Source organism: Rhamphochromis sp. 'chilingali' (assembly GCF_963969265.1).
Source record: "Rhamphochromis sp. 'chilingali' genome assembly, chromosome: 16".
Classification (NCBI taxonomy): domain Eukaryota; kingdom Metazoa; phylum Chordata; class Actinopteri; order Cichliformes; family Cichlidae; genus Rhamphochromis; species Rhamphochromis sp. 'chilingali'.
Window position 1 is genome coordinate 33,470,921 of NC_137943.1, and position 24,396 is coordinate 33,495,316.

At 43.7% G+C, this 24,396-nt stretch overlaps 1 protein-coding gene across 12 annotated transcripts; it reads right to left on the bottom strand.

Annotated features, from left to right (window-relative positions):
• Positions 1-86: 86 nt before the first annotated feature.
• oc90 (otoconin 90) lies at positions 87-23,865 on the bottom strand. Of its 12 annotated transcripts, none has more exons than XM_080861807.1 (22): positions 23,710-23,865; positions 19,806-19,857; positions 19,142-19,195; positions 18,078-18,252; positions 16,531-16,640; positions 16,151-16,282; positions 15,872-15,952; positions 14,171-14,218; positions 13,386-13,451; positions 12,602-12,697; positions 12,442-12,519; positions 12,169-12,258; positions 10,705-10,914; positions 9,983-10,096; positions 9,789-9,863; positions 6,159-6,317; positions 4,393-4,659; positions 2,498-2,596; positions 2,242-2,416; positions 1,917-2,023; positions 1,006-1,270; positions 87-590 (listed from the first exon to the last, which is right to left on the bottom strand). In XM_080861807.1, the coding sequence occupies exons 1-22, from the start codon at positions 23,743-23,745 to the stop codon at positions 272-274; spliced, it is 2,808 nt and encodes a 935-aa protein (XP_080717933.1). In that variant the 5' UTR covers positions 23,746-23,865; the 3' UTR covers positions 87-271. The 12 variants fall into 12 exon arrangements, with proteins under 12 accessions (XP_080717933.1, XP_080717934.1, XP_080717932.1 ...); XM_080861808.1 differs by having other exon boundaries at positions 9,992-10,096; positions 12,602-12,700; XM_080861806.1 differs by having other exon boundaries at positions 2,242-2,413; positions 12,602-12,700.
• Positions 23,866-24,396: the final 531 nt, after the last annotated feature.

Sequence of the window (24,396 nt, forward strand, 5' to 3'; positions counted from 1 at the left end):
TAAAGTGTTTCTATCAAAGCTGTTGAGTTGTTGTGTCTTTATTACTGTCGGCTCTCTGAACCAATCAGAGGAAGATCCCAGAGAGGCGTGTTTGCCGTCATTTATTCAACAGATTCATTTCATGTGTTTAAAAAAAAATCAAAGTAAATAAACTGATTTTCTTCTTTTTTGAATCAAAGATGTCAGAAAACATTGAGTCCAGCTTGTGACACAGCAAGGCCCCAAAATGACTTCACATCACGACTGTCACAGAGAAGGAATTCTTTAGCTTCTATTTTTCCTCCTCCTCTTTCTCCGTTTCCTCTTCTTCTTTTCCATCTTTCTCCTCCTCTTCCTCCTCCTCCTCTTCTTCTCCACCCTCTTGTTCTTCCTCCTCTCTGTCTCCCGGTTGCTGCCCCTGGCCCTGCCCTGCACTCGGCCTCGTGTTCTGGGTTTGAACCCCGCTGAGTGTCGGTCGCTCCCCGCTCTCCTCACTGGAGGCAGCAGGAGAAGGAGGGGGAGAGAGAGGAGGAGGAGGATGTGTCAGGTCTCCGGGTGATCCAGCAGAAGGAGTCAACTTCTCGGCGTCCTTCAGGTGGGAGCTGTCATGGCTGCAGAGAGAGATTTGTTTTTAATTTCATGTTGTTTGTGTTGTGATATTAGAATATAAAATTAGGACCTTACTGCATGAAAAAAAAATTAAAATTATCTATATAATTTTCTTTATTAACAAAAACAGTGAGATCTTCATTTTGTGGCTCTCTGACGTTAGCGTCTGCAAATCTGTTTTTAAATGATGTAAAAGTGGAAACAAAGTAGCAGCTGAAAGATCAAAGGATCTGATAATCAGCACGGCACTGACGGGACGAACTTTGTGTCGGTGTTTGTTGAAGCTCCATTCGATTACATGGAAATATTCAATAACGCTTTATTCCAAATGTTGTTAATTTGTCATCTTCGTAGTTGTTTGAATCATCACTTTCGCACACGTTTACCTGCTTTTCCTGCTGTAAATAAAAAGCTCACCTGTGAGGAGGTTGCAGAGGTGGAGGTGTGTTCGCAGCCGTGTCCTCCTCACTGCTGGCGTCCCCGACCTCCATGTCCGACTCCTCGCTGGACTGGGGGGAGACCCTCAGAGGTTTGGGGGGTCTGCTGGCTCGGCGGCAGGGGGGCGTCGACCCGTGGCACTGCGGCGCCGGCAGGCTGTGGTTAAAGTGTGCGGCCGCCATGCACTCTGCTGTGGTTTTGTCGCATACACACTGTAGTTTGTCGCACACAGTGACCCCCTGACCTGAGCAGAGTGAGGAGGGATCAGATGGAGAGGCCAACAAGCGCTTTAGAGGTCTAGGAAGTCAAATATGATGATGAGCTTTTTTAAAAAACAACAACATCATACTGCAAATCCAGGCTGTCGTAAGGCTGCTGTACCTGGAGGCACAGCAGCCTTATGACAGCTGACCATTACCCTGGAAGCAAGGAGAGCTACCACCTCGCTCCTCCCTTCACGTCTGGTAACAACGCTCAAGATGCCAGACAAGCCGAGCTGACTACACACATCATCAGGTCCCATCAGCTCTAATTTATACTGGAGGGGAAAATAACTCATGGCTCTCCAGGGATTTGGTAATACCCGTCTGATCTGCTAGCAAAGAAATTAATTATAGCTAAATGTTGGATACACCAACAGAAGCAGAAGCTCAGTATAACGTTTCATAAACAAAAAACACGAGCTTTTCAGAAAACATGCATCTGCAGGAAGACCAGAGAACCTCCCTACAGTGGAAATCATTTCTCACGAGATTTAGGTGAACCGTGTTTTTTCTTCCTCTGTGGCAGCTGCAGGTTAAATGTTTACATTAATATGAGAATCAGGTGTGAAACTGATCTGATGTCAGCAGTGCAGCAGACTTGGGTTTCGAGGGATTTGCCGTACTCACATCGTGGTTTTGCGTTCTCACAGGAGATCTGAGCGTTGAGCTTCCTCTCCGGCCTGCAGCCCATCGAGCTGATCTGCTTCAGGCAGCAATGATGGAAGAAGCAGCACCTGATGGAGACCAGCAGGAGTCAGTCATCAGGGTCTCTGCAGCACTCACACACTTAAACTTTGGACCATAACACCATGAAAGTATGAAGGATGTGAAAAGCAGCAGATGTATTTGTGCGCTGATAACTATCGCGCTGTTTTGGAGAATCGGGTAACCCTGACGCAGCTGTGGGCGTCTTCATGGACAGTCCCGATCCTTATTCCTCGACACAGCTCACCTGTCCAGCTGATCCAGAGGCTGACCGCCGCCCTCCTGTCCACAGTAGCAGCCGTACATCTCGTACTCGTGTGGGCAGCGTCCCGTCAGGCAGTGGAGCATCTCCCCCAGCGCCGGCATCTCCCGCCTGGACTGACCGTCGCTGGCGTACACGCTGAAGGAGCGACTGCATTCTGCTGGGAGGATGCAAAGATCTCAGCTCAGCCATCAGTGAAGAGCTCCACTCAGACTTTGGAAGTGCAGCTATCCGTGGTTACCTTTGGTGTCTGGCTGCAGGTCGATGTCAGTCAGCCCAACAGACTCCAGCAGGGACCAGGCGAAGAACGGCACCGCCCTCCTCTGAGGAGCGAACCAGTCTGCCAACAGAGAAACGGTACATTTAAAGAAGCGTGACCTCCAAGCAGCGGCCGCGAGCTTCAGAAGAGGATGAAGAAGCACTGCACGAATACAGAGTCAAAGATGGTTGACATTTACATGGATCTGTGGAACTTAAGTGCAGTGAAAAAATACAGAAATAAATTTCAACCGCAACTCCCGGTTTGATGATCAGGTGAGGAGCACTGTTCCACATTTAAAGCGTTGTAGCTAATGGTTGGTCCGTAATGGATGAAGCTCCACCCAATGCGTTACCATCCCCTCACATGTCAGCCAGCAGGATCCTCAATCGTTCATCTACTTTGTTGTAATTTTGCCAGTTTACCAATCACTAAACTTTATTGATACTCAATCGTCTCTAGGTGCTACTACACTCCTAATCATCTTGTTTGGAGGGCCTTAAAGACATCTGCAAGAATTAAAGACTTCACAGTATAAAAAGGTGTTCCCATCGCCTGGCATGGATCCACTGATGTGATTTTTTTTAAAAAGCCACATTTACAGGGCTGCAGGACCTGGCACTAAAGGTTCTGGAGGAAATTGGCTTGAGACGGCTCCACCAAACTGTCATCTGATGAAAATATCTGCTGTTTGAAGAGTGAGCAACTCAAGCTGAGCTAGAACGGAGCTGTACATTTGTGCAATACCAGTTTTTACCATAAGATGGCGCAGTGAGTCCACGCGTCCCACTGACACTATAAAACAGGGACGTAGCTATGGTAACATCACCCGATTGTTTCGGAGACTCAAGATAAGCGTTCGCACCATCTTGTTGAGGAGCAGCGGGTCTGCCAGTTGAACCGAATGCTCATTGGCTAATGACTTGTGCCAATGAAAATGCAGTTTGACACTACAGCTAATCCTCCTTTTTTTTTTTTTTTTTTTAATGCAACCGAGATTTACTAAATTTATTTGCAAAAACATGACCCAGAATGAGTGACGTGCAGCTACACCGTCGCCATCTGGTGGCCTCCACATAGATGCAGGTTTAAGGTACTTTTGCCTCGGCTTAATTTGTCTGACCTGGAGCTACGTCCATATTTTATACTGTTTAACCCTGCAGTCATTTACAAACACTCTTCTTTGATGGCGTCCTGGTAAAAGGAAATGAGCATATAGCGCTAATAAGAAATATCAGCAGAGTAACGACACACCTGCTTGTAAAACGCTGCCCATTTCTGCGTTTTTGTACTTAAAATTTCAAATATTAGATTCAAAGTTGGGAGTTTCAGTTTTAATTTTCCGTTTTATTGTGACTATTCTTCTACATTTATTGAACAGCTTCTGCACAGCAGTCTGTTAACATGTCTTTTCCACAGAGTTAAAAACAATGTTTTTCCTGTTTTATACCTCTGAGCTTAAGAAACCAGTGTTTCAGCAAGTGTAATCTAAAAAAGCCTCATTCTCAACCCCATCAGCACTTAGACGTTTGCTGTGTGTTCGTGTGTTTGCTCCTTTGGGGATCTTTCTCTTCCTATTTCGCAGCTTAGACCTCGATATTATTAAAATAACGTTTATTGTTCCTGTCAGTTATGAGCCTGGCTGTCATTACAGGTCACAGATTACTTAATTTAACTTCCATAACCCTTTGAAACATAATTAACTTTATTGAACCCCTGAGAGAAAAATGCTTAATTTATTCATTTCATCTGAATTTTCATTTAACCTGTCGAGTCAGAGAAGAACGAAGAGGTCAGACAGGAGAAAGGCAGAAGGCCTCCTGATGGGGAAAATGTTGCATTTTATGAAGTTTAACCAGCGTCTGGTCAGACGTTACCGTCCGAGTCTTTCTCCCGCGAGTCGTCCTCCTCTCCTCCTTCCACACTCGGAGGTTTGACCGTCATTGTTCCGGTCTTTTCCTCGGATCCAGCCTCGGCAGTGGAGTGTGGCGGAGGTTTTAAAACCGCTGCTGTTGTGCTTCGGGTGTGGACCTCCCACCGCGGTGTGACGGAGGTGGCCGGTCTCCTCTGTGTCGTCTCTGCGATGGTTCTCACTGTAGCCGCTGATGAAGATGTGGTTGATGCAGATGTTGGGAGCGTTTCACCTGAAACGACAGAACGGTAGCTGTCAGCTTTCTGCAGGAATCCCATCGTGCAGGTTGACTCACTGAGACTTTGAGGAGCACGGCCCCTCACTGTGAGAACGTGATTAAAAGTCTGCCCTCGCATTCGGACAGTCACAGGTTTCAGCTCCACACAGTGCCTCTGCATGCACATGTAATGCTGCTGCTGCTGTACAGGAAACTACTCTCACATTCCCATAATTCCACTCTGCTACCAGGCCTGATTTGGTCGATCTCACATTCAGGGTCATCTCCTCGTGCACCTCTGGTCTGTGGTGGCTGTCTTTAGATCTCTCCACAGACGTCCCGTTAGATTCTTTTTACTCGTACCTCTTTGAAAATGCTGAAACTACTCCAGTCTGTCAAAAAGCTCATCCTTCTCTCACCTGCAGCAGATGGCCCCGCCCCTCCCTGACCCTGGTTCTGTCCGAGGTTTCTTCCTGTTAAAAGGGAGTTTTTCCTTCCCACTGTCGCCAAAGTGCTTGCCTTGGGGTGACTGTTGTTGTGATTTGGCACTATATAAATAACATTGAATTGAATCGAAAATCCTTCTATTGTTTTTTTATTTGGGGGAGGAGGACAAAGTTGGCACCAGTCACCAGTTCAGGTCATCAGTTTTACCCTGGAAAATGATTTAATGGCGTACAGTGAAACTTGCATTGGCCTGGTCTCACTGAGAAGATGGTAAACAGAACACAGACAGCTGAGGTTTTTCACTTTCTGATCTCGTATATCAGATTGTATAAATAAAACTATAAATGTTTAAAGCCACACAAACTGAAGTCCATCTCCTTTAGTGGGTGGCGGTAGGAATCTGAATTACTCAAACAAGCCTTAGATCCCTCCTGTAAAGTCAGCAATCCAGCTACCCACTGCACCCATGGTGTCACAGTTTGTAATGTAACGCAAAGGGTTGTTTGTTTTTTTAAAGAAACAGAAAATGTAGAGTCCAGTAAATGAGCCTAAGAGGTTAAAGGCGAGGGCTTACTTTAGAATAAATAAGTCTAAACTTTGACTGGCAGTTACCCTGATGGATAAAGTTAAACACTTCTAGCTAAACTGGAAGCTGTCAGTCTGAATCCACCGCAGAATCCGTCTTTAATGGAAAACTTGGAAGTCTCCTTCAGTGGACCGCCCGCTGTTCTGGGATGAAAGCACAACTTTCAAAACTGTAAATCTAAAAACAAACAAAAACTATTTTTGTGTTGAAATGCAACAGAACAAAAAGAAATGTGAGAAAACGTGCTGTGAAGATCACCCCGGAGGCTTTGTGGCTCCCCTCGCTTCATTTAAATATTCCTCACCCATCTCTGATGAGCCGGCTCAAGCAGACTCCTGCAGATTGAAGTGATCCTGACATTTCATGACACGGATGCAAATTTCAAAGACGGTGCAAACATGTCATTAAATTCTCACACCCACAGGTCGGCTTAAATGCTAATTCATCCCCATCGGGGCGGGGCGAGCTGGGCCTTTCTCACCTTGACTCTGAAGACTGAAAGCAGCAGCAGGAGGAAGAGGAGGTGTGGCATCTTCCTCTGATGAGTCATCAGGAGGGGTGGTGGTTCTCGCTGGTTTGGTTTGTGGGAGCGAGCTGCTGGTTGAGGCCTGTGTTGTGACTCTGGTTGTGATCTGTGGGCCTGGGAAGCAGGTCAGAGTGAGGAGTCCCTCCCTAATCAGCCCTCCTGACCACTTACAATAAACTGAGAGAGGGAACATCGACTCCTGCTTCAAACTCCAGCAGAGGCTGATGTCTGAGCCTTCACATGAAATTCTGCGACTGAGCCGGTCAGGTGAGCAGAGCGACCACGAGGATGCTCAGAATGTTTTTTTTATTTCCCATCATCACCCACCGGCTTACTGTAATGCTTTGTTCTCTTACTGAGGAGAGAGATCACCTGGACAGCAGCTGAAAGAAGAAACCAACCACGCTGTGGCGCTGACACGTGTGCACGAAGGTCTGTTTGTTATCGTAGTAAAAATGTAGCTTTGACTTTGTTTTTGGTTATTCAGCCTGTAACATGAAGCAGCGTGATTAATGAAGCCGTAATGTTGTGAAACATGCAGGAAACACTGATTTTGAACTTTGTTTTGGGGCAAAGTTGACAAAACGGTGAATAATTTTAGTAATTACAGCTTTTATGTTCTCTGTACTCAGTGATCTGATCTGTGCCTCGTTCTGCCACAGACTTTTTTATTTTTGTCACCAAGTGCTGCTCATTGTTGAGTTATCAGGTTTATTTCCATGATATTTTCAGGTCTGTACCTTACAATATTAAACTAGATGACAGTTTTATACACATTAAAAGCCAGAAAGTCTGTCGCTCAGTAGGTGATGCAGCTTTGCACTTTCTGACTCTGTGGAAAAAGATTCAGGGGAGAAAATAGCTGCACAACAAAGAGTACACTGTGGGGGGAGCAGGAGCTTTTTTTCCTTCAATGAGTCGCTTTAAAGGCTGTGGGTGAATATGCTGGTGACGGGGTCAGCTGGCCTCTGCTGCCGTCTCAATAATTGCTGTGTTCACTTTCAGTCTAATAAAAGGAGGATTTTTTGGGAAGCTGCAGGGAGCTCGCACTGCTCGCTGTGATATACACTGATGTGTATGCTGACAGCTTGCTGTGTTGTTACATTGTGAATATTTGTCTCTGATATTAAAGTTCAACTGCACCTGCGGTTGGACCGAGCACTTCTGGCATGTTAAAATAACATCGTTTATGTTTGTCTGCACGAGCAAAGGACAAACTTTTGTGCCAAAACTTAAATATTTTTGCAAATGCAATCATCAGTGTCGCTTATTATAATGATCTTCTGTTGAAGGTAAACCTTTCACCACCAGAGGGCAGCGTTTTAAAGATGATTAGATGTGTTTTTGTGCGTGCACTAATGTTTTGATCCCTGCCTCTGTCTTCACCAGACACTTTGCACCATCTTGTGGTTCACACTGGTATTACACTAATGTACAGCCCAGCTTTAGTTCAGCTTCAGCTGACATCTCTTTAACGAAGGACACAAACGTTTTGGACATAAAGTCCTGCTGTTTGGGGGTTTTTTTATATTCTGTTCGCTTGTAGTTTTTAAAATACCCAAAAAGTGCCTTTACATTTACTTTGTCAGGTTGAAGTTGAATTATTCTGTAAATGTTACAGTGGCAGCAGTAATAAGACACCAGGCTTCAACATGAAAACCCTCCACGCTGATTCTTTTCCCCACAAATTGCACCTCGACTAAACCACACTGGCTGTTTCCCATCTCACTAGTTCTCCTGAAATTGTAAAGAACGTACATGTTTGTTAGTAGGAGGCTGATGTTTGAGAAAAATTGCTGGAAACTGGGGAAGTTTCACCAGGAATGAAGACTAGAAACGTGGAAACAGCCAAACTGAGAAAATCGGTAGCTCTGTAGAGCACGTAGCCCTTTCCTATCTGCAGCTGCCTGATATCGGTCATCTCATCCAGCCCTCTGCTAGAAAGCCAAAGAGCAAACATCCTTGAATGTTTCGCTGTACATTAAGGTCAGATTTTTCCTCATCCGAAAGTTTCTGTAATGAAATGCCTGCTTGTTGCTAAAGAAAAACAAGCTAACCTTCAGCGGGCCTCGGAGAGCTCGTCTCCTCTCTGACACCTCCCTCCCCTCTCTCCTGTGAAGCTGGAGGTGGTGCTGGTGTTAATGTGAAGCTGACACCTCCTCCACCTTCTGAAGAGCGCACAACACAAAGGCTGTCAGAAGTGAGACGTTAATGCAATCCACTTGATTAACGCCGGCATTAAAGAAAAGAGCTGGAATTGGTCTTTTTTTCTTTTTCTTCTTGAAATTAAAAATATACCCGGTGATTTCTGAGCGAGCGAGGCCCCTCAGACACCTGTCAAAGCCTCGCTGCGTAATTGCAGACGCAAGGAGAGGAAAATAACCACTTCAATAGTTACATGTTTTTTACCCGGCAGCGGGGTTGTGACACTCGATCAAACCATTTGGCAGCTCTCGGTGTGTTTGTGAAGCAGCGGCGAGGAAAGAGTCTAAATCCGAATCACGTCTCTTTTATTTGAAGGACAAAGACTCCCGGTGAAGTGCCTGCGTCGATTAGAGTCACACCTTACTCCTCTGTGTTGTACAACTTAAAAACCCACAAAGGAGTCGCACAGACTCATTTTATTACATGAAAAGACAAACTGTATTTAAAAGATGGAAGCAGCCACTGTGACATGGCTTACTGATTTCTGGACTCTGGCCTCACTGTTAGCATTCTGAAAAACTGCAGATTTTCATAACAAGTCACCATAATTGAATATGATGGTGGTTGCTAATGTCAACAGCTAAAGCTAACTAGCTCGATTGATAAGCATAAACTGTAAACTTTCACCTTCCCTGTACATGTGCAATGGTTTAAACCATTCATAGAGACCAAAACCATTTCTGCAGCAGCATGTTAATATGTTTATTTCTGCTGTATATGTCAGTCTACAGCGACTGACACAATTTTGGAGCCTGCCTCAAGTGGACATTAGAGGAACTGCAGCTTTTGTTTTTTTTGCTTAGGCTTCATTTTTCAGCATAAATATGTCATAGTTTGTCAAATACCAGGGGGTACTACTCCATCCTGTTATACGTCGCAGTACGCAGGACAGAATATCCTTCCTGGCCATCCTTATAGCGAGAGGGCCAAAGTTTAATATTATGACAAAATTGTACGTACCATTTTTATAGACCGTGCATGTTGATATAACAGTTGATATAACTTCATAAGGGAAGCTGCAGAATAGCTCAAAGGAAAAATATGCAGTTTAGAACGAAGCAGCTAAAAATGAAGCAAATGTCAAAAACTGCAGTTCCTCTAGTGGCCACTTGAGGCTCCAACAGTGAGTCAGTCTGCATGTTCACAATAAGAAATAAAGATGTTCACAGCTTGATACAGTAAACAGTTTTGGTTTAAACAGTTGAATTCCTCCTAACTGCACAGAGGGCTGTACAGGTACCACTTCCTGTTAAAAGGAAGCTCTTTCTCCCCACTGCAGCCAAATGCTGCTCCTAGATGACTGTCTGTCTCGTAGTCTGATAATTGTTGGCAGTGGCACTTTATAAAGCTGATATTTCTGTCCCCCTGTGACAAACTGACCTGTGTGAGGAGTTTTCCTTGGGGCTGACGGTGTTGCTGCTGTTGTCATTGTTGTAGTTTTGAGCACATCAAAGACTGAGGATGAAGAAAAGAAACATGAATATTCAAACTTCCCAATGAGTCCAACTGAAGTCTTTTGGGACTCACAAAGGCCTGATTTATTCTTTAGTTCCCGTCATACAGTATGAACTCACAGTGCTCACCAGACTCTTGCTCCTCTTCATTGTCCTCCTCCTCTTTCCCATTTCCTTCCTCCTCAGATGACTCAGAGGGACTCGTGGTGGTTGTTGTTGAGGCTAAGATTAAACCTGTTAATAAGGAGGCAAAAGAGCTTCATTTCAGTGCTTTATTTGACTTCTGGTGCTAAGACAGAGTCTCACACAAGCTCAGACAAGGGCAAAATACAACAATCTCAATCCAGCCAGTAACTACAAAGAAAAATACCCAAACAATCCAGAGTCACAGGAATTCAGAAAAATAAAACTACATAAATAAACCAAACTACTTGACAGCTGGTTAAAAATTCATCATGCTGTGCTGATTTTTTCCATTGTGAATGAATCTCCTGTCTCCATAAACATGTTTTGAGGGGTCATCATGGCTGTGCACCGGGCCTACGAGAGCTCTGCAGACTGTTGTACATGTGTACCGCCACCAGAGGGCAGTGTCATGGACAAACAACTAAAGCTCTTGAAATAATTAAAGATACAAATGTTTGGAACAATCTTTGGTTTGGCTTCATTGTAACTTTCTCATATGGACAATCTAATCTTCAACTCTCTGGGGGTGAGGGCGGTGCCACCTTAAGCCCCTGCTTTGACCACACCCCTGTCCTTTTAATTCTTTTTGCATCATCTATAATTTGAGATTAAAAAAAAATCAACACATCATAAAAGGATAAGTATTTCTTCATCACCTGTCTCGGCTGATTCTTCCACGGCTGCTGATGTCAGCTCTCTGGGAGTTGTAGGAGGAGTGGGAGGAGTCGATGGTAAAATGTGACCGAGCGGCGCTGATGCTCCCGTTTGATTCACCTGTGCGTTTTCAGTGGCGGAGCTCAGTGAAGAAGTCAGCTCGGATTCTGCTTCAGTTGGCGTCTCTTCGCCATGAAAGCGCAAACCTGAATCTGCAAGAGATAAAATTATAACGTCATCACATCACAGATACACTGTCTGTATTTTTGAAGTCCTGTCTCACTTCTCTTGCCTTCGGTGTGCCACAAGGTTCCGTTTTGGTGCCTTTGCAGTTTCTATCCTGTTGTTTCTGCTCCCTCTTCTGCACATTTTGACACTTTTAAGAACATTTCTTGTCACTGCTCTGCAGATGAGGTTCAGCTCTGTTTCTTTTAAACCCCAAGAGGTTTCTAACCTGCAGATCTTGCTGAGACGCTATTAAAATAGAGGGTTCAGTCATTTTCCCCCACTTGTGAAGAGAAAACAGAAACAGTGTCTTCTTGCTACATTTGCTGAATCTTCTTTTAGGAATCTTAATTTCCTGAAAAAGGAACATTTAATCTTAATTTTTGACTCACCTTTCAAACAAAAAGTAACTTTAGAGTCCACTTTAAGATTCTGATTTCGACATTTATCACCAGCGTACAGTACGCCAGCAGGTCCCTGAGGTCATGTGATCAGGGCCTACTGGCTGTACAGCGTATGAGGCTGGGAACTAAAACAGGAGGAGGGTTTGCATCAGTCCACAGGCTTTTCTTGAAATCAGTGGTCTCTTTTAAAAGCAGCTAAAAACTTCTTTTTAAACTTGCTTGTGGGGTAACTTCATCACAGACCCAGTTGGAACAAACACACTTGTGAAAAATAAGACTCTGGTGTTTAATCAGGTTTCAGAGCTCCCTGTGGGCTGTGGGGCTGGAAGCTGCCCACAGGTGTGGAAGGAGGTGACCTTGAGGGGGGAAATCAGCCACTTTTAATCAGTTATGCTTTTATGATTATTAGTGATCTGTATTGTAACTGCACCTTGCATAAATACTTTAGTTTTGTTGCACACAAACAAAGTCAGAGACACTAATATCCATTTAAAGTTTGACTGGATGAAGTTGCAAGTTTCACTTTGGAGTACCACAAAAGAGAGATTATGATTAATAATATTTCTGCACATAAAAAGCCAGTTTAACGAAGGTTTTTCTGGCTCCAACTTGCACCCGAGAAAGTTTCCTTTCTTTTTTCTTCTGTCCACAGACGAGGACATGTTCCTCATTTAGAAAATCTTTTATGAATTAGACGCCGGATGAATCACTGCTCAGTTATGGGATCATATAAAGCACACCGCGTCATTGAAATAAAAAGAGCTGCTTTATATTAAGCCCGAGGCGGACGTTTGTATTTATCAGTCGTGATCGAGACGCCGAGTGTTTCTGGCTCACCCCGGCTGATTGCTGGAGGATTGTGGGTCATCTGATCCCCATTTATCTCTTCCTGCTCGAGTGCTTCCTCTGCGGCGCTCTCATTCAGATCTGTAAAAGTAGGAAACGTCTGAGCCAAGTGAGTCATCGAGCAGCAGGAGTCGAACAGCGGGGAAATTATTTCTGCTGTTTTGGAAGCTGTCCGCCGGTCAGCATCTAGCAAATGTAATCTGCTAGAAAAGTACTAGAGAGAGGATGGAGGGGAGACGGTGAGGTAACCGAGGTAACCGTTACCTTTAGAGATATAACTCAGGTGTGTCATCTCTGCCTCTTCCACCTCTGCTGCACCTCCTGCGCCTTCCTCAAGCTCCTCTGGAAAAATGAGAAATATTAGGATAACACGCAGATGGTGCCGAGTTAAACCTGTGGCCCGAGGGCCAATTAGAGGTCATACCAGCAGGCATCAGCGGCGCTGGAGTGCTGAGGTTGTACTCCATGGCCTCGGTGTCACTCTGGTTATCCACCCTGCCTGTTGTTGGTGGGTCCATCCCTGCTGAGGAGACAGTCACAGTTCATTCATCTGTCTGGGATGCAGGTAGATGTTTTCTGGCTTTATTTAATGTGTGAGTCTCATTTTTCTTTATTTACTGAATGAAATGTTCACACTGAGGCTTTAAAAGTGTGGACACCAAAAGGCAACGAAGGCTGGCGCCATCACTGAAATAGAATATCAAGAATATCAAGGCTTAATGTTTTCTGTGTCTGTCTTAGAACGACAGACTGATGGGTGCATGTAGCTGCCTGCTAAGCTTCACGCTTTACTAACCGGAGCGACTAAACTGAACCTCGTAACCGTGTTCGTGCTATTTTTAGGCGATTAGTTCTCACACATCAGATCATGATCTGATTTCATGATCAAAATTGTTGTTTTCCTCTTGGTTAAAGACCAAAACAAGCTTCATTAGGAGCTTCTGATTGTAGACGTCTGACCTTTAAATGGCAGTGAGTAAAAGCTACCATCAGACTACATTGTTAAATCTGTTTTTATCAGAAAAGGAAATCTGTTTCCACTCCATTAATTCTTAAAGGAAGTGGAGGGAGGTCCATTTTATGAGCACTCCGAGTTCAAGGCTGGAAGCATCTTAAAACTCTCCAAAACCTGAAATTTCACTTTGTTCTGCTCTGGAGACGTGCAGAGTTGTAGAAAGTAAAGCGAAGCATAAAAACAGGAGTTTTACCTGCTGGCAGGAAGGACGAGCTGGAGAAATTAAAGCTTTCTGAGGTGTTTTCTGCTGGGAGAACATCTGCAGAGACACAGGAGAAGTTCAGCCTCTCCACACAAATATACACTCGAACAAAGCAGAGAGAAGGAAACACATTAATGCGCTAACGTGATGCTTCATATCTCAGTTTGGATTTGTGTCGGCAGGATCAACGTGAGCCCAATATTCTCTCTTTTATGTCCTTTGTGATCAGAAACTTAGTCCAAGGATGTAAGCACTGCTTTACAGATATGTGTAACGTATGGACCTCGACGTGCTCCTGATCCTGTTCAGTTCAATCTGCTCCTGACATCAAAGTAACAGATAAAGTGAATTCGAGCTGATCTCGAGTTTAAACAGAGTGGGTTCAGTTTCAGACAGATCTCAGGTTGACGTGCGTGACAGGCCGTCCTCAGGTTTAAAAAAACCTCCCTCCCTTTAATAACATCCTTCACTTCAGATTCTCCTGATTCTGAGGCGGCGAGCAGCTCGGCTCGACGTGACATCTCTATCTGGACACATGGATGAAAGGAGGTCTGAACAATCACTGGTTTCTTTCTCTTTTAGCTGGATGTGGGCAGGAAGCTGCAGCTTAAACATCCAGAGGTCCTTGTTTTAATTGGCTGAGGTGTGACTCAGCCGTCTGCGTTTCTGCCCAATCAATCGTTTCCTGTGATGCGACATCGCCGACCCGCTCAGAAAGTGACGCGCCGTCTCAGGAACGCTGATCGTGGCGCCCCCGGAGTTTCACACAGACTTACCTGCTGCTCTGAAGACTTCACCTGTGTCCTCGATGCCGCCGAGCAGCTCTGAAACACACGGTCAAACTAATGAGAAACTCAGACTGCTGTTAGCTGCGAGCTCTGTCAGACACACCGGAGAAAGGCAGGACTAATGAGCTCACTGCTAAAATTTATTAAATCAGCCTCGCTCAGAAGGACAGCGAGGCCGAACGTACAGCAAGAGTCATGAAGAAAGATCTTCAAAGAGAGCAGAAGTTTTTCTCCTCACAGCATCAACGATTCATCCGGCTTTACGTCAAGAGACAGAAACACTGAGACCAAAGATCCACAGACGGAGTGGAAAAGTTCTCCAAAATGTTCTGAGACCAAATTAAAAATCTGTCGGAAACGAAGAAATCAGTCTAAAGGAACCTGTGCCACACTAAGCCTGGATGTTTCTGAAAACAAAGTAACCAGCTGAAACCCAGCAAATAACCACGTCTTAGCAAATAAAACCAGTGAAACCAGAATGAAACAAGTTTGTAAACAAGATTAAAAAAAACAACAATCTTACCTTTAATTTTATCAAAGATCAGAAACAGAAAAAGCAAGAAGGCCTACGTGAATGTCACAGAGATAGTAACACGTTACTGTAAGGGATTACTATTGCAAAAAAAGTAATTCGATTACTGTTACTTTCCTGTAAGCACGCTGTGTTACTATGTTACTAAGCTGTGATTTTGTTTGTGAGAGTGTCTCATGACGATGATGCGAACCTCGTGCGACGACCGCGGTAACAGCTGTGTGCAGATCAACAATGGATAACATGGAGTGCAGGAGAGAGTGCGACCGTGCAGCCTTTAAAGCGTGGAAGTAATCACATTACTTTGAGTTTAATTCCGTAAAAAGTGACAAAAACATTAGTATCCGCTGTTCACTGTGTGGGAAGAAAACTTCTTTCTACAGAGAAAAAATAAACTTCAAATCTGAGCAACACCGAGCACGCTGCCACGGGAATGTGACACTCACAGATCCCCCCACTGACATGACCGCTGTGGGCAAACCTGCACCAAATAAACAGCAGCACACTCAGAATTAAAATATTTATTTTACTGTTCTTTTTACTTGCAACAGTTGTTGTTTTTACAGTCAGGCTTCACCATTTCATATCAGGATTTATGTGAAGGCGCACTGAAGCACAGAGCCCGGCTTCACTGCTGTCGTGTTACGACCATCTCCGACTGCAGTTTTAGGATTCAGATCGAGCCGATTTTAAACCAAGTCTGGAAGTTTGATGCATGTTAAAGAACTGTCTGAAATTTGAAATAATAATAATAAAAAAGGTCTGAGGTTACGTCCAAGGAAAAGTGTTAAACACAAACCTAAACCAGGTTTTAAATGTAAAAATAACTCAGCTGGAAACGAGTCAAACAGCCGGATTGTGAGTCTGGGTCTAACTGTGTGGGTGTGCAGAGGAGCTGCTCCTAAAAGAACACCAGACTTAATTGGATGCATCCATGTTTCTCTTTGCTCGCCTGGTGACTGAAAACTGTCTGCGGTACCTCGATTTACTTTAAGTGGCTCAAACTGTTTCCACAGTGAGTTTGCAGGACATCGATTCTTCTTTTCTCTCCTTTTACAGACTCAAACTGAGGCTTCACCCACAGTGTGTTCAGTATTTTATTGCACTGAAGACCCTTTTGCACACGATTTATGTCTTTGGAGTTATTTTTATATTACCTGTATTGATCAGTGATTTTGATCCACTCTCCTCCTCGTCCTCCACAGCACGAGTCATGGATTTGGTCCCATTTTGCCAAACTGGTGCCATTAAAGAGAGCCAGATTTATTTTCTTGCTTGTAATGCAGATGTACAGAAAGACGCAGTGGTTTCAGGAACACTGAAGGAAGCTGAATCTATATGTTCCTTATAAAACATGAGTGAAGTGACTAAACATCCAAAGGAACCAAAGACCGTAGCCAGATGTTGGCTCTGGAGACGACTTCGCTTCGTCTCACCTGTTTGATTTGTAGCTGAGCAGGACGTGTCGGCGAGGCCTCTCAGCGATGAGTTGTACGGGCTCTGAGTCATGCAGTCGATGGCGGCCCGGTCACATTCACAGAACCTCTGCTGGCACAAATCAGCAGCATCTTCAAGACAGAAAGAGCCACATTGGTACACTGTACTAGTGCCACAGGCTTTATTTACTCTGCTGTGTTACTCTGTCGGAGTCACTTTTGTATCGCTTCTTTTCACTTTGTACAAACTCCTCGTGTGAAAACGATCAACTTTGGTTCCACTGTGAGTAAAACTTGTTTTTTGTTGGCAGCGAAAGTCTTGTGATGGTTCCCAGTGTGAAAGCAAACAAGCACATTTCCCAAAATAAACTAAGTCTCACCACAGCTGGTGTTTGCAGCTGCCGCACAGCTGAAGTTGTACGGGGCAAGCGGCAGCTCCTGCCTGCAGGGGGCAGCGTTCTGGTAACACAGCCGGTGAGCCTCGCAGCACCTGTAGACGGAAACCGGGAAAAAGAAGAAATGATGAATAACATGACGAGAGTCCGATCGATACGCGAAACACCACCTGCTCAGTGCAGGGGTGCTTCCTGCACGTGCCTTTCACAGTAAAAGCTCTTCACATATACACTTACAGCTGGTGTTTGCAGATACGTAGAGGAATATAGTGGCTTATTATAAAAGTACATCAAAGCAATTGAGTCTGGGATTAAAACAAAAGTCTTTGCCTTTTTTTTTTTATCTGAGAAATAGTCATAATTATTTTCATATAAACATGTTTTCTACGATATGGCACAGAAACAGAGGCTACATGTTCTTTATCAAGTACAGTGATTAGCTTCACAGAGATGAAGGAGCTAATTTTGTAACCCATGAATAAAAAAAGTGACTTCAGCTGTAAATGTAACATTAAAAAGAAAAAGAAGTCATAATATTTATTAATTATTAATTCAGCTCTGAGCTCACAGCTATTTGACCAAATTTAGTATTTTGTACAGAACTTTATTATGTAGATAACATATCCACCTTTCCCTGACTGGTAGCTCCTCCCCTTCCCTGTTGCAGGGGCGGAGCTACAATAATAAAGTGCTTTGTCATCCCTAAATGGGACACAATATACGCATTTCTATCTCCATATTTTTATTCCTTTACTATGTGAGGGCAGCTTTGCATGATTCACAGTTTATAATCATCCTTATTTATTTACCCTGGGCCTTACTACAGCGACTCGACTAATGCTCTGTCAGAAACAAGCCCCTCCTCCTTTAGTCCAACCCTTCCTTTTCAGTGACGTTTCTTCTGATTGGCTGCCCCAGCAAGTGGGTGTGGCTTCTGTATCATCATATAGCATCATACAGATCCAGGTTAGAAAAAAAGTGTCTAAAACTGAGTGTTTAGTTTAGCCTGCAGTTTTTGACTTGCTGAAGATTTCTAGGTTAGTTTTAGCTAAAGTTAACCTTTCTACTGCTAAAGGTTAACTTTAGCTAAAGCTTTAGCTAAAGTTAACCTTTCTACTGCTAAAGGTTAGCTTTAGCTAAAGGTTAGCTTTAACAGTTGAAAACGGTGGAAAGTCTCTCAAAAAATTTTCAACCATCCCTGAGTTGCTTTTTCCTCTTCTTGATGACTTTGACAGACCTTTAAGGTGTTCAGCCTGAGAGATGTACTACAGTAAGTACATGGTTTCATTTATTATTCCAGTCCACCCTAAAGCTATTGTCTCTTGATTTTGACATTTCCTGTACTGTAACTCCTGTGAGGGATTCCAGCATAATGAATAATATTTTCCATGGGAATGGGAGGACTGGTCAGCGAAGACTCTCCCAGCCCGCTTCACACCTGCCTGCCTCCAGCCTCTGAATTCAATTTTGCCGTATTTTAAATTCAGCAGCTGCTGTAACCGCAGTCCCGCTGCGATCTGAGGCTTACTTACACGTCCAGAGCATCCACGGGGTTTCCAGCTGCCACATATCTGCAGGAGCAGCCATAATCTTCCAGGTCACGTGGGCAAATCCCCGTCGCACAGTGCAGCTTCGACACAAAGCTCAGCATGGAGGGGAAGTTATCGAAGACCGAGTGTATCCAGGTGAAGCGCAACCCGAGACAATCTGCAGGAAGAGACGACAGAAGGTGAATGAACAAACGCGCCGAGGCTGCGAGAAGATCGAACCTGCAGAGCTTCTGTAAACTTTGAGGTGGAGAGCAGAGCGATTTAATCATAGATAATCCTGTTTGCAGGTAACTCGAGTCCAGAGAAGCACACAGGGTGGAAGATTATTTGGACTGCAGGTCTCCACATGCAGGTACAGTGAAGATTAAGACCATAGGAGGCAATGAACATCAAAGCCTCTCGACCTTGATGTCAACAACGGCCCACAACGCCACAGAAAGTCTACGACTGTTGTTTGAGCTATCCAAGTTGAGAACACTGGTGCTGCTGTAGATCCATGAAGGTTTAGGAAATTTACACAACGCAGCTTCGAGTCCGTACCTTTATCACTACAATTAAGTCTCATGTTGTAACACCGAAGACTCAGCAAAACTCAGCTGGAAAAAACAAAGTCCTGAGTCCATACTTCATTTAAAGATGCAGCACAGGGGTCCACATGTGAGGACGAGACTGATCATACAGCAGACATGTCACCATCAATGTCTATTTTATAAAGAAATGCATGACACAAATGACCACAAACAGCCTAACGCCAGCCTGGTGCTCAGCAGGAGGCTGGACTCACTTAAAACTGTGGCAGAGGGGGGCGATGGACTAAAGTAGACCCTCTCTCCGTGGCCTCCTGGGTGGGCACAGGAGCAGCAGATGGCTCCTCTCACTGTACTGTAGATCTGAGTGCTTCAGGAGCTCCTTCATCCCCACAGCAATAAGAGTTTGTAATGCCCTCTGACCCCCTCTCATACACATTCTGCCTCCAGTCCTGTTTTTGTCTATTTTTATCCATCTATCCGTTCATTTTATTACATAATGTTTGCTTCTGTTCTCACCAGTCATGTGATATGCCTCCGGGTCTGGACAGAAGATGGAGCCGGCAGGAAGCGCTGGATAAGGATAAATAAAACAATTAAGGTCATAAATGTAACCTTTAAAACACCAAAGTTAAATCTTTCCACATCAGCACACACAGATGAATAAACTAAAGGAGACATAACGTTTCTGCTCAACCACTAATCTGACACAAAGATTTATTCATGCTTTGAAGGCATTTCTGACTCTTTAGTAGTTAATAAATGATTGGTAAATTATCCTTATAATCTTTGAGTCAGCAGGTAAAACAAATGTATGTATATCGGGGCGACCGTGGTTCAGGGGGTTGGGAAGCTCATCTTGTAACCGGAAGGTTGCCGGTTCAATCCCCAGCTCTGTCTGTCTTGGTCGTTGTGTCCTTGGGCAAGACACTTCACCTACCAACTACTGGTGTTGGCCAGAGGGGCCGATGGCACGATATGGCAGCCTCGCTTCTGTCAGTCTGCCCCAGGGCAGCTGTGGCTACAACTGTAGCCTCCACCAGTGTGTGAATGTGAGAGTGAATGAATAGTGGCATTGTAAAGCGCTCTGAGGGTCTAGAAAAGTGCTATATAAATGCAATCCATTATTAGTGTAGAACTAGTAAATGGATCCTATATAATGTGGTTTTACAGAGGGACTCACCGTTTGGAAGAGCAGACAGCAGAAACATATACATCAGGAACATGACTCGTACCTGCGTTCAGATGGAGAAAGCTTTTTTTCATATTCAACTTCCTGTCGGGTGCACAAGCTCATCATATCAGACCAAATCCGATCAGGCTTACCTGTCGCTCCTGCGTTTCTAAAAGCTACCATGCTCCTCACCTGTGGAACCAGCTCCCAGTGTGGGTTTGGGCGACAGACCCTCTCTCTACTTTTAAGAATAGACTTCGAACTTTCCTTTTTGATGAAGATTATAGTTAAAAATGCTGTTTCTGTTGTATGGACATAATTTTAATCTTTACTGAAGACAACATCAAACATAAAGAAGAAAATCACGTGAAAAATGGTTTCAGTGACCCAAGGTAATCCCACCAATCTGTTACAGTCATATCACCGCAGCAAATGTGCCAGCTTTAGATCACATTCACAGTGCAAACCTGGTAAACTATCAAGGTGTGTGTTTGATGATCATAATCAATAATCAAAATCGAGGTAAAATGTTCAATTAATCGTGATTTTCATTTGAGGTCATAGTATTGACCCTGATTTATCCCCTATAGTTTTTCTGCAATAGGCTCCACTATCACTCCCCATGTGTTTATGGATCACTACCTGCTCCCTTAATCCAATTAAATTAAATAAATTCAACATTTAAAAACCAAAAGCTGCAGTCCCTCTTATGTCCACTAGAGGCTGGCTTCAAAAGTGTTTCCAGTGTTCAGAACAGAAATAAACGGCCTGGTTCAAAAACAGTTTCGGTTTCTGTGGGTAGTTTAACCCTTCGTAACACCTGTACCTGTACAGGGTGACATTTATGCCAACCTATTTATTTGGATGCTGGTAAGGTTTAAGTTTAGGGGTGTGGCCACGTTGATTGACAGGTATCACTGGGCACTTGCAGTTGCTAGCTGTGTGCTAGGCCTCACTTACACTACTTTGAATCACTGGACCAGATTTCGCCACCATATTTCAACTGTCGGTGTACTTGTAATGTTGTATAATACATCCAGTAGACTGTTTTATTACTTTGGTAACCAGCAGATATGGGTCTAGCTAGACACTGCTAGCTAAGCTAGCTAGCATTAGCTGATAAAGTAGCACTCCACTCTGAGGCAAATATGGTCACTTCTCCCTCCAAAATACCAACATTTTAACAACACTGAAGATACAAAACAAATTTGATATTTCATAGTGGGCATCTTTTATATACGGGTATCATACTGAGCATGTGCAGAGTCAGTGTAAGCATCCCAGCTTGTTTCTGGGGAATTTGAGATTACTACACTTATCCCCGATCTTGCTTCCTGAAACAGACTTGAATAAATGGTAAATGTAAATTTCATATTCTGATTTGCATGTTGCTGTAATTCTCTGCAAAACCAGAAGAGGTCACAGTTTGAAGCTTACTGAGCCGCTGCTCTCAGCAGCAACGACGCTGTGATTCCTGCAAACGCTCAAAGGTGAGGATCATCGACCAAAGCACAGCAACAAAGTCATCAGACAGCACCACAGAGGTCACGCGTTTTAACAAATATGTAACATCTGAAAATACTCTGACATCAGCCATTACAGCGCTGACTCCTACACAAAAACAAGGACGATGACCCTTCTCCACCTTCTCTGCTCAGTACTTCAATGTTTCTAACAGCTTCAAACGGTTCGGCTCACCTGTGGCTCCCGTCTGCTCGATGAGGTGAAGAAGTGTTTCATTAACGTTATTAAAGCCTCAAGCATTTTTCACCAAGAGCAGGGAAGTGATCAGTGCCTCTCAGGAGGTCAGCTGTCTCATTATTGCACTTATATTTAATCTTTAATGGGACCTCAAAGCTCTGCACATTAATGGATCCAGATGACACTGACGAGTCTTTTTTTATGATCTATGGAGTGATATCAATAGAGCAACAACAATGATGAAGGATTCTGCAGCAGAAAAACAACGAATGCTGCATGCTGATAGGTACCGTGCAATCCAGGAAATATTTCATAGGAAAAGCTGCTGTAGTTTACTTTTGCATCGGATCCTGTTCCCTTAAAACTTTATTTCATCTTTATTTAAGCAATTAAATGTTTCCTCTAGTATTAAGTCGGACGTATTCATTTGAAAATGAGACAAAATATTTACATGTAGATTTGTGTTTGAGGTTTTAGCTAGCAAACATGTTTTTGTTATCAGTACTCTCATTTAGTTTACTGAGTAAAATCAGATGTTTATGTCTTTGAGGGGATTAGTGAGCACACTTCCTGTAAATATATCAGGATAACTTCATTGTTGGCTTTAAAACTGGACTTGACTTGATTTATTTCACTTGATTTATATATATGATGTTTTCTGCACTAAAGCCAAATTTGCTGTCTCACTGGTCACATGACCTCCAGGGCAGCGTGGAGGGATGTGAAGAAGAGTTTAAGGACTCAGGAAAAGAACTGTGTGGTTTGCTGAGGTGGGTCTGCCATGATGAAACTACAAAGTCCTGAAGATGGACTACAAAAGGCTAATCTGACTTTTTTTTTTTTAAATTCTTTCATGCAGGTTGTATAAAAGAAATCCACAGAAAATTTTCACATCATTACAAAGATTATAATTTTAAAGAAACAGGAATAAATAGTTTGTGGTTTATATACACTCATGAGCATGAATGTCTTTGGTGGAAAGGTTGCACAGCATATAACTTTACTGCATTAAAAAATAATCAAGGACTGGGTTTAAATGTATTTTGTTTGGATTAGGAAAAATCCGTACACTCACTTAAATCTTTTAATAAGTGATTCTAAAGGTTCTACAATGTCTTTACATTGAAATAGACTTTACAATGCCAAGGTCTATTAACTTCTCGTGTGATCCTGATTAACTACGACTGGCAGTTTCTCTCTTATTTTGATGTTTCACCACTTTGCCAACATCTGGAAGAAAACCCTGTCACCCTCAGATGAGAGTCTGGATGTTCAGGAACTAACCAAGGCTCAAGCGAGATTTACATCGCCATGGACCGAGAGCGTGCTGACCAAGAAAGAAGCCTCCGTGAATTTTCAGCTGCATGTTTTATGGTCAAATGAGACAAACACTGAGTTACAGTGGCTTGCAAAAGTATTCAGTCCCCTTGAACTTTTCCACATTTTGCCACATTACAGCCACAAACATGAATCAATTTTATTGGAATTCCACGTGAAAGACCAACACAAAGTGGTGCACACATGAGAAGTGGAACCAAAATCAGACATGATTCCAAACATTTTTTACAAATAAATAACTGCAAAGTGGGGTGTGTGTAATTATTCAGCCCCCTGAGTCAATACTTTGTAGAATCAGCTTTTTCTGCAGTTCCAGCTGCCAGTCTTTTAGGGTTTGTCTCTACCAGTTTTGCACATCTACAGACTGAAATCTTTGCCCATTCTTCTTTGCAAAACAGCTCCAGCTCAGTCAGATCAGATGGACAGCGTCCGTGTACAGTCAATCCACCATGACATTCATGCTCATGATGAGCATACGAAACTTCTCAGTTTCTTTAACATTTCCTTAATATTACCTCTTTACATTCTGTGCAGTGTAAAGCTAAAAACCCATCAGTTAGTCTCTGACTACAGAGTGAAAATGCTCAATAATATCAGCCTCTGTTAGCTGTGATAGCTGTCAGAGGCTGAAGGCCAGAGGGGCTGCAGCACTGCCTTTGCCATGGATTTTTAAGCTGTCTCACATATCCAGTGATCAGAGGCAACGTTACGCAATGATAAGTTGAGCGCTTTGAAGACTTAACATGAACGTTATCCTTGCCTGTTACACTCATACGTCCTTACTTTATAGCTGTGCTGTTTGATACTGTGTATGCACACATGCACACACTCTGACCAAACCAAAGACAGATTTAAACAGCAAAGAAACTCTTACCTTATTTGTGGGATTTCTGGTTTGTTCAGTGAGCATTAAACTCGGTGCCACGTTCAGGAGTGAGACGCACCTCGGTGGGCAGGAACCCTTTTTAATGCTTGTTGTCTAACAGAATAAACTCTGAGCTCCTGTTTATCTCTCTGGGGCTGGGGGGTGGGGGGTACCTTTATCCTGTTCAGGTCAGCTCTTATTGGCTATCAGGTGATACCTGAGCAGGAGCTTATCGTGGGTTTTTTTCCATGCAGGTATTTCAGGCTTTAGCACAGGTGGGGTCCTGACAGGGGGGACCCACAGAGTGGTCTTTGTCCCCGCAGGAGGGCTGGCTCTGTGACCTGGGGTTCGACCTGGACTTATCTGATCCCCCTGGAGTTCAGATCAATGATGACCTGCAGGAAGGAGGCGTGACCGCCGTGGGTTTAATAACAGGGGGCTGATAGTGGGGCGGCAGCAGCTCTGTTTAGAGGGGGGAGAATCGTTTCTTTTTCCTCTAAAGCAGCTGGTTTCCTGTTTTCTAAAAAACTCTGAAATTCTCTGAGAGTGAACAGTTTGACAGTCGGTGGATTCTTCATCGATATTCATAAATATCTCTGAAAATTAAACAGAGTTCTGGATCGAGGCTGCTCCAGTGAACTAAAACTAGGCTAAAAAAACGGCCGCTGAGCTCCACGTGTAGTCCTACAGATATCC